This window comes from Leptinotarsa decemlineata, unplaced genomic scaffold (assembly GCF_025532065.1).
Source record: "Leptinotarsa decemlineata unplaced genomic scaffold, Ldec_3_MD MMD2_tig00078422_RagTag_RagTag, whole genome shotgun sequence".
NCBI lineage: Eukaryota > Metazoa > Arthropoda > Insecta > Coleoptera > Chrysomelidae > Leptinotarsa > Leptinotarsa decemlineata.
The window spans coordinates 20409909-20420073 of record NW_027412747.1 but is presented as its reverse complement, the minus strand read 5'-3'; the positions used below and the strand labels follow the sequence as shown (position 1 = coordinate 20420073).

At 34.6% G+C, this 10165-nt stretch overlaps 2 protein-coding genes across 2 annotated transcripts; one reads left to right on the top strand and one right to left on the bottom strand.

Annotated features, from left to right (window-relative positions):
• Nucleotides 1-472: 472 nt before the first annotated feature.
• MTPAP (mitochondrial poly(A) polymerase) lies at nt 473-4703 on the top strand. The gene is made up of 7 exons (XM_023169062.2): nt 473-655; nt 707-903; nt 959-1195; nt 1935-2156; nt 2221-2435; nt 2544-2776; nt 4103-4703. The coding sequence occupies exons 1-7, from the start codon at nt 505-507 to the stop codon at nt 4645-4647; spliced, it is 1800 nt and encodes a 599-aa protein (XP_023024830.2). The 5' UTR covers nt 473-504; the 3' UTR covers nt 4648-4703.
• A 1069-nt stretch (nt 4704-5772) lies between these two features.
• Atf-2 (Activating transcription factor-2) lies at nt 5773-9071 on the bottom strand. Its single transcript, XM_023169060.2, has 2 exons — nt 8082-9071; nt 5773-6972 (listed from the first exon to the last, which is right to left on the bottom strand). Exons 1-2 carry the CDS (start codon nt 8932-8934, stop codon nt 6695-6697), a joined length of 1131 nt encoding a protein of 376 aa, XP_023024828.2. The 5' UTR covers nt 8935-9071; the 3' UTR covers nt 5773-6694.
• Between the last annotated feature and the right edge of the window lie 1094 nt (nt 9072-10165).

The following is a 10165-nucleotide window of genomic DNA, read 5'->3' as shown; positions in this document are numbered from 1 at the left end:
TATATTTCTATTTTCGTAAGGACTTATACGAGTTCACGTTTATAATTCAGGTGTTTTGTAATTGTAATTCATACATTACACTCGCGTACAAAATATCGATGATGCGAATCCAGAAAATTGAGTAATTTCAATCAAGTCATTTAAGTGTGGTGATTTTCCTTCATTGAAGAGAATCGTAATCGTATAATCCTCTAATCAAACATAAAAGACTCATGTCTTTTCCCAGTCACTCATAGACTGGAGTATAGGTACTTCTGAGAATTGTTGGTCGGCTGATACAAATACAAATTGTCTCACATTCTTATCTGGAAGAGACATTCCTCAAGTTTTATGCATAGCTCAATAATTCATAACAGAAATGAAAATAATTTTAGACGGATCATTTAAAAATGCATCGAATAAAATTGTATATGAATAGTTTGCTATATAAACTATAGGCCAATTGCACAGATGACTTTTCTCTGGCCAGAATATAAATAACCCTAAAAACATATAGGTTAGGTTATGTTTACTCTTTTTAATTTTAAGATGTCCCATTACTTTTCAATTTCTTACGGACTCAAATTCTCTAGGGATTTGTTTACCACCAAGAAGCTCTTATTGCGAACAAGAAAATTTACCAAGAAAGGAATTGTTAGAAATTTTTCTGTAGAAAGTGAGTTAATATGATGGGTTTTAAAGGTATCTCCAAGTTGACTCTTTTCAGGAACCCAAGAAAATGACCAACAATCTGAAAATTTTGTTCCATTTCTTGAGAGGATTGACCTGAAACGTTCGGAAGCTAAGAAAAGTATAATAGTACAGGTTCAGTCAGCAAACTCATTCAAAGAATTGCATAATTATTGTAGTTCAATAGGAAAAGTTGAGGGCATGTTTCATTATACATCAGGGGTCGAGCCGCTGGTACTTTATCAAATGAAAAATTATATTTGTTGATTCTCATTGTATTTATTTTTAGCATTTTATTATTGTAGAATTCGAAAAAGAGCTGGACGCGAAGAACATTATGGACACCAGTAATTATTTGAAAGAAAATATGGCCATTCCAACACACTCCCATTTTTTGTGGTTCAGGGCTGCAAATCGAAAATTGGCTAAATTGAAACTGAACCAATCGCCTAAGATTTTTGTTAAAGATGGAACTAAAATATTAGAGGAAGCAGATATAAGAGAGGCTTTGAGTAAATGTGAAGAAGTAAGTATAGTACAGAGCAAACCCTGAGCTCGCAATTTACTACCCATTTAAATTGAATTCAACAGCGGCCATGCTTTAATTGAGAATTCGAAAACTTTACCTTTTGATCAAATATTAACAATGTTTGAAAGTGACATAAATTTAATTTTATTATTTTTCATTCCATTTTGTCCACTAAATAAAGGTACTTTTCAAGTGATATTGTTGAAGAAGTATCAGGGATTGAAATGTTCACTTTTTGCTAATGATCTTAAGATTTACCGCTTCCTCAAATGGAAAACTGAACGGAGTAGCTCTTTCGGTTTATGAAAGATCTTGGTATTCTTTTGGATAGGTAGCTGTCTTTCAAAAACCATATACCAAAGAGGTGCAACCATGTTACAGACTCTGGTTACATTCCAAGAATTGACACAGATTTCTCGCCTACTACTCTAAAGATCCCATATTATAGTTTAATTTGTACTAAACTTGATTATGCTTCTGTCATCGGGTACCCATCGTATTACATATATAAGCAACATCTTGAATCTGTTGAGGACAGATTCTTACATACCATTGCCTTCAATTTGGGTTGTTAAATAGGGAACTATACTTTTTCTGATATCAGAACCAATATTCTATTATCTCCAAAAGAAAATCGACTTCTTGGGAAAGAAAAGTTTTGACTTTCTACTTCTCCATCTGTATCCAACAAAAAAAATGTGGTAAGCTTTTTACATATACCATTTTTCAATTTTAGATTTCAGATCAAATCAAAGTATTGCACAGTATCACCAAATTAAATGAAGTTGGTACTAGACTGAGGTTTCTCACTGCCCATCAAGTAGAAAAAGCTGTTTCTGGTATGTTTCCTTATGCCTGTGCTTATCCATTCGGCTCAAGTGTGAATGGTTACGGTAAAATGGGATGTGACTTGGATCTCATTTTGAGACTAGAAGATAAAAATCTGGATGACAAAAATGTATGTACTGATTTATAAGGAGTGGGATAAACGGCCCTTAAAAAGCTGTATTTTTCATTTTTAGACAGACACAGACAGTAGACTCGTGTTTCATTGCAAACCAGTTACGGGAACAGAAAGATCAGTGACACAAAGGCACATAGAAACCCTTGGCGATATAATACACTTATTCCTTCCAGGTTGCGGAAATGTTCGAAGAATTCTTCAAGCTAGAGTCCCCATAATAAAATACCATCAACAGCTGACCGATGTAGAATGTGATGTATCAATGACGAATATGTTAGTTTCAGTTGAACTTTATTTTAAGCCTTTATGTCAAATTTTTATTCTATTTTCATAAGTTAGAAGGTTTACAGGAATATTAAAAGAATTTTTTAAATGTTTTAGGTCTGGGGTTCACATGTCCGACTTCTTGTACATAATGGGAGAGATGGATGATAGGGTTAGGCCTCTAGTTTTCTGTATCAGAAAATGGGCCAACATAGTAGGAATTACAAATTCTTCTCCCGGAAGGTGGATTACAAACTTTTCGTTGACGCTCTTGGTTTTAGCCTTTCTACAGAGGCCTATAAATTCACCGCCAGTATTGCCATCTTTAAACTATTTAACAAAGTTTGCAGGTGATTGCAGAAAACGTAGACTTTAATTCTTCCCAACTGTTTTTTCAAGAAAATTGTTTCTTTCCAGATTTTTGAAAATGTGAAATCACATTTAAAATTATTTAACATTTATAGTTGTAGGATTGAAATATGGGAGTCTGGAAAATTCGATCGGATCAGTAGGCAGTACAAATTGTATGAAAAGACCATTAAAAAAAAAGATAACTTTGTTCAATTAAAAATCTCTCAAAATTTCTCTTGAATCTCTCAAGCGAAAGCGTTATGGTATTGAAAGATATTTGATAGATCTATGGCAGGAAAAACTAGTCAACTTGAGATATTTCGTTGTGTAATATTTCAGTGATTATTTATTATTCAATTTAATCAAATAAGTTCCATTTGAATCTGTCGGGAGTGGCGATAAGTGAACTATTAATCAGTCGGACACAGCGTTTACCAAAAATAAAATTTATTAATAACACCACCAAATGAACAAACAGAAAATAACAGTGTAACTTCGTGGCTAGGAGAATCAGAGTTAGGATTATTTCCCGGCCGAAATCTCAGAACAGAATGACGGCATCGGCTAAGAAATGTGTTTTGAAATAACTTTCTCACTGACAAAAAATCGAGTCATAAATTTAGTTGAGAAGGGTCAACCACTTGGGCCCTTGTCTTAATCTATAAAAGTGTTAACAATGAGTACCTACTCGAAACATCCCAAGCGGCTTCGTTCTAAAAAACCCAAGCAGATGGATATTTTGTAGGACTGCTCGATAATAGAGTTATGAAAAGTTAACTTTCGAACGAGAATTTATAATACAAAAATTAAAATCAATTACGAAACAAAATGTTTCTAAAGTAAGTAGTTGTAGGAAAAACCCTACATATCATTGCACTTTTGTCAACTTAACAAAAGTCGAATAATTACTTCAGCGTAAAAATCTGGTGAATGGAATACGATGAAGTCGACGAAGGCCGTTTCTGCCTTGGCTAAGATAGTAGTCGGTTGGCGAAAGGTCTGGGGAGTATGGTGGCTGAGGAAGAACTTTGCTCCACGTTGTCGTAGAGCAGGATCGGGCCTCTACTGTTGACCAGTACAGGCTGTTGCTGACGCAGTTTTCGGTACAATTTGTAACAAACTTAACTTTTTTAGTAACGTATTCGTGATTGAGGAAGTTGATTATTTGATTAACGATACCCAGCTATGCTAATCTTCAATCATTCCAGTTGCCAGATATTTTTATATAAACGCAAATTTGAGTCTTTTTTACACGTATTTAGTTGATATATTTGTTGAAATCAGTTCAATTTAAGTTTAAATTAAAACTTGCTTTCCAATTTCAGGATCCAAAGATGAATTTGAAATTGAAACTGGCATCACCTGCAAGTTTTTACGAGATATAAGACAGTTGAAATACACGACACAAAATAAAGAATCAATGGAATCACTATTGTTGGAGTTTTTCGTGTATTATTCCCAATTCGACTTCTCCAACAAGGCAATCTGTCTGAACGAAACCATCGACATCCTCAAACCAGAATATAGCCCTCTGTACATAGTAAACCCACTAGAACGGGGTTTGAATGTTAGCAAAAACGTCAGCCTGGAAGAAGTGGAGAGATTTAGAGCCGAAGTCAAGAACGCGGCTTGGATTTTAGAATCACGAGAAAATAATAAATTGGGGCTTTTATCTATCTTCGAGCACAAAAAGACAACATCTGCAAATACTTTCACGTTCCAGACAAAACCTAACAGGCTCATGAAGGTTAGTGATTTGTTCGAAATTGAAAACGAAGGGGATTTGAAAGAAACAAATAGAAAACAAAATTTCGGTCTCAAGAAAAAATCACGGAATGATAGCATAATTTTGAAAAACAGACAGAGGTAACAGCAATGTTGAATGGATTTTTTTTTATTTATTGAAGTATATATCTACAATAAAGAGACATTGTTTTTTTTAAGTAAGAGAGACGCTGGAGAATTTACAGAAACTTGTCTTGAAAACGATAATATTTACTTTTGTTAACAGTATAACAGCGAGGAATCGCACGTTAAAAGGTAAGACCTCGTTAATCCTTAGCTCGCACAAGTTTCGTCTTTTGAGGGTTGTGGCTCGTAGGGGGGCGACAGCTTGTTAACAGAAACCAAATTTCAACAGTGGAACATTTCCCAACATATTTCTGAGGTTCGGCAAATTCCTTGAAAAATTAAAATATTGCGTCAAAGCCATTTTCTGAGTTTGTTGGACGTGATTTGCAGGTTTTTGTGCCTGACATTTTAACCATGACTGCAATAGACATTATTAAATACCTTGAGGCAATGGACCAGAATCTCTAGTTTTATTTCATCGGTAGTGGATAAAAACACCATTTCTCAGCTTCGCTAAATAAATAAAATTCCTGTATGTCAACAATACATAAACTCACTTGTTCGATTGATGACCTGTTCAATTTATAAAAATTCATATTAAATATACGATAATGAAAATGACTTTTCTCCAATTTCTACTAGGATTTTTATTTGTCACAACTGGTTTCAATTTATTAACCCATTCTCAAGTGAACTGATATTGGTTTAATAACCAGTAGCCAGCTCTGTGAACACAAGAGAAATTGTCATCTGGGGCATACCTGGAACATGCACTTGGAGAAGGCACAATTTCAACCGAAAGAGAAAATGAACATAAATGGATGTTGGCTACCTATACTAATTTGTACACGTAATAAGTCAATTAATGTAACCAATACAAACGAACCACCAGCGATGAAATGAAACCAGAGATGTAAACCTTCAAAGATGTAGTATGTGCTGTCAGGACAACTAGAGCTCTTCGTTCTAATTGTCTATGTTTTGATGGGAAAAATTTTTCTATATATTTTTCATTTTATCTACCAATAACCATTATTAGGATGTAGAAATGTGAAAAAAAAGTATACTAGACGCTTCCATAAAATTCTTAAAAGCCCCACAACGATTCTCAAAAATAAAGGTTGATGATGCTGAAACACCAAGATTTAGCATTATTCTTTTATTTACTGTAACAATTATGCATTTGAATAATTAACTCAATGACAAAAATACATAAATTTCAACAAATGTAAAAAAGCGGCAAGGTAAACAGTGATAAAATTTATGCTGTAATAAAACGACAGAAGTATCACAATATATGTAAAACAATAACTTCACCTAAACTTAGTGTACCAATTTCACTTTTAGTAATAAATTACACATTAAATCACATATTCATTTTGTACCTACAATCTATAATATGGCTGCAGAGTCATTTCACAAATAAACATTTATTGGTGATGATGAAAAAACTAGATCATGAAAGTGTGTCTGAAGACTGTATTAAGGAAAGATACATACGCACTAGTACTGATGTATCTCCCCCGATACAGACACGGTTTGATCTCTGTTAGAGTATTGGTACATGGGATGTTTCTTTCCCGCTTAGGGCTTTGCTCACGAGATGGAGCTGTTACTAGTTAACGATCTTTCTTTTATTTGAAAGTTTCATACATGTAGTAGAGCCGCATTGAAATCAATCAAGTCCCAGACGGTTGGCTCGGATCTTTCCTGCACTGATGAGAGGTAATACGTCGAATGCGGTCTGTAGGTGATCTACTGGAATAATTTTAGCCAGTCCTGCTGCTGGATGAACGAGAAACATCTGCGAGACTAACCTCTTTGGGGTACCTTGCATAAATGTCTGTCGGATATGATTCAATGCCCAGCGTCGTATAAGCCGGGGAAGTAGTTGTTTTCCAGTAGGCATTTACCAAAACCTAAGGCGTAGGTACTTTGGAAGAGATGAATGTTTCGAAATTTCATTTCGAAATATTAATTTTTTCAAACAATCATTTATTGGTGATGATGATGAAACTAGATGATTATTAGTGTCGAATAAAAACAGTTCCATATCCACGCAAGTATTAACACTTATCGATGCGTATTTTAGGGATAATTTTCCGAAAAAATTTCTTTTTCACAATTGCCGATTTCGTGATGCGATCATCTTTTGTGGTAGCTTGGCCGTTAACTTTCCCAGAACTCGGCTCAGGTGACTTTGTCATGACTGGAATAGTCGGGCTGGTAATGTTTGGTCCAATGTGTATGATAATTGGTAAAGCGGGTGACATTGAGGGGGCGATTTTCTTTTGTTTCTGAGAATCAGGCTGTTTGATAATTCTACTTGGGACTGGAGCAACATCTGCAAAAGTCACATAATCACCCTCAATTATTTGTAAATCAATATACAATTGGAGATATTTGAGTTTGTTTTTATTAAGTGATTCAATGATACAATAAAGGTTTTTTCTTAATTTCAAATTATATATTATCAAACCTCAAGTATTCCCATGATTGGTTTCGAATCATTTATATCAATCAGTCAAAACTGTACTTTAATGTTCAAGAAATACAATTTTTGCTGACAAAGTTTTCAGATTAATAAATCTGCAAAAGATATTCAGTGTCTACACGTGTCTACACCGTCATTTGAAGAATAAACAGGAAGTAGATGTGTTATATACGCAGATTTCTCCCAAAGTATTGGATACAGTTAATCACAGGTTTCTTTAGAGGCAGAATTGGAGGCAATTGATTTCTATGGACACAAATTGGATTGGCTTAGTATGTAACACAACACAAGTTGAGAAATTGAATGGATTTATTTATATCCCACGAAATCTATGCCAGTTCAGGGATACCGCAAGGACTCTTTTTAGGGCCATTTCCATTTGATATTTTTGTTTATGATATCAAAAACAAGATTGGTAATTCTGAAGTATCAATGATTGCTGATGAATTGAAAAAATTCAGAACCATTGAATCCACAGCAGACTGCGAAAATATTCAGAAGATTACATCTTTTGCAGAATGGTCTATAGACAAAAAGGAAGTTTCAGCGTCTAATATAAATATGGAAGAGTAGTAAAACATAAAACTAGAACCTTTGGCGTAGAATAAATTCAGAACAAGCACTCTTCCCAGACACCAGAACTGCAATACTATTCTCGACGCGCGTCTCACAAACCAAATTGTTTTCTGCCTATTAGGTGCTTATGAAAATTGTAGTGAAATTATCACATAATCATCAGTGTTTTTGGATTACAGAAAATGCACACCATTAATTACTGACTAGCCCAAAAAATTAAAAATAATTTTTCCACATTTTACTGAACAACTAAGTAAAAAAATTTAAATTTCTATTGAATCACAGAGATAACACTTTGGTGAACATAATGTACTTTTGAGTAAAAACTAAGATATTCATTTATATTATATTTTTTCATCCAACTGGATTATACAAAATCTCACCTTTGGAGTTCTTTCCCAAATCTTTGAGGAGCTGGCATTTCAATAATTCATTCTCCACCTTCAATCTTTTATTTTCCTCTCTCAAGGAACAAATTTCCTCTTCCATCTGCCTCAGGCGAATCTGTTTACGCTTTCGACACCTTGTTTGAGCAGCTCTGTTCATTTCACGAATTTTTTCTTTGGTTTCATTAGTACTGGATCTGTTTTCTGACCCACTATCAATATTGATGACATCTGAGCGTTTCTCTGCCGTCAGGTCTCTAAAAGGTACAACTGATACAAAACGTGATGCCAAAACGGCTTTATCATTTTTCAATTTCTCTTTATTTTGCAGAGTCTTTATTATTTTGTCTTTAACAGTTTCTGTTAAGTTATTGTCTTTCTCGGGCGATTTCAGAGAATTTTCAGGTGTGCTGTCTGAATATATTCCTCCAAGTGTGAAATCACAAGACCGATGTGTAGCATCTTGTTTGGTTTGACAAACAGTAGTTTTCGCTTTACTGCTTTCGATATGCGGTAAAATATGCGGCGTATGTAATGTGTCGTCTGAGTTGTTTGCCTCCGCTACATCCAAAGTTCCACCGCTTTTAACTATATCTGTAGCTTTCTTGAAAATTTCGTCGAAAGGATTCACGTTTTGTAGATCTTGGAAAAGGCCGACCTCTTCGCAATTTCTAATGAATCTTGTAGGAGTTGGAGTCTGATCGGCAGAATCGTTGTTTTTATTAACTAATCCCAAATTCAACATCATATCATGCTTTTTTTGATGACACTCCAAATGATCTTTATTAGTAAAAGTCATTTCACAGCCTTTCACTGTGCATGCAAACGGTTTTTGTTGGGTGTCATTCATTTCCTTCAACAGCTCCTAAGTATTTATGATATTTTGATAACAATATTTTGGAAAAAAATTGAGGTTTAATTTAATATTTACAAATTTTATGAAAACATTTCCCCCGACCAGTGGCGTCATACTATGGACAGGCCATTAAAAACATATAGCAACGGAAAAAGGATGGAGAGATTCACGTTTTGGCATTACGTCACTTAAATTTGACACCATGTTTCACGTGTTGCATATTTCCATTATAATAATTTCCTTTTTTCATTATAGCAGTTCTGAATGAATTGTTAATACCAAAAAAATGTGACGAACATGAGTAAAATGATTCAGTGTGCTTCATTTCATTATTGTTTAATTAGCTACATATAAACGACTGCCGAGTATGCAACACCGATGACGTAGTCACAAGCACATTTTTATGTGCAGTGACGTTATTTCCAAAACTTTGTGATTCGCAGAAGAATGTATGTAAAAGTGAGGTAACGGCCAGTCCATATTGTCATACCTATGGTCCAGACAGGGATTTTTTAAACAAAGTGACAGTGGCTTCACAGAACATCATTCTTCAGAGTTTTCAACACAGAACTCATGTTTTCGGTCTAGAATGCGTTTATGTGTTTATTCTTGATGTTATTTTAGACATATCATTGCTTGACGTAGATAAAAGGCAGAGAACAATTCATTTTGGATATTCTGACCCCAGAAGAACGATAGTTTCCTATTCCATATAATATATGAGATACTGTCTGAGACACAAACGTCGAAAATTCAAATTATTTATTTCTCTGAAACCCGACATGACCCTTCGATATTGGTTCCTTGTTTAGTTCTCACAAAATAGCGGAGGTCACCTAAAATGACTTCCTACGTCCCGAATGTCCCTCTTCTGATTGTTTACTCTTCTGTAACAGAGTTTGAGAGGTCATTAACAGGTTGGTATAATCGAACGACAAACGACACTGAACAAAAGCTGAAATGTTAACAGAAAAAGTTACGTATTTTTTTTGTAAATCTTGATCATTACAGAACGAACATAACTTACTGCACTGTATTATAAATTAGGAACTGCCTAAAGCACACAAGTGTTGGAGGTCCCATATTTTCTCTACCTCTATTTTGATTGGCTTTTGCTTCCTGGTGAGGCGCATTTTCATTTAATCCGACCTGCCCCTTTGAGATAGGCAATGTACTTTTCGTCTGCACAAAATAGCCGGTCGAAGAAATTGGATTATCAGGTCAG

What these genes read in the sequence shown, in the direction of transcription:
- MTPAP (XM_023169062.2), top strand. Translation starts at nt 505, where the DNA reads ATGTTTACTCTTTTTAATTTTAAGATGTCCCATTACTTTTCAATTTCT. An exon ending in CTTTGAGTAAATGTGAAGAA is followed by an intron (nt 1,196 to 1,934) that starts GTAAGTATAGTA and finishes TTTCAATTTTAG; the next exon opens with ATTTCAGATCAAATCAAAGT. An exon ending in AAAATCTGGATGACAAAAAT is followed by an intron (nt 2,157 to 2,220) that starts GTATGTACTGAT and finishes TTTCATTTTTAG; the next exon opens with ACAGACACAGACAGTAGACT.
- Atf-2 (XM_023169060.2), bottom strand. Translation starts at nt 8,934, where the DNA reads ATGAATGACACCCAACAAAAACCGTTTGCATGCACAGTGAAAGGCTGT. An exon ending in TTTGGGAAAGAACTCCAAAG is followed by an intron (nt 6,973 to 8,081) that starts GTGAGATTTTGT and finishes TGACTTTTGCAG; the next exon opens with ATGTTGCTCCAGTCCCAAGT.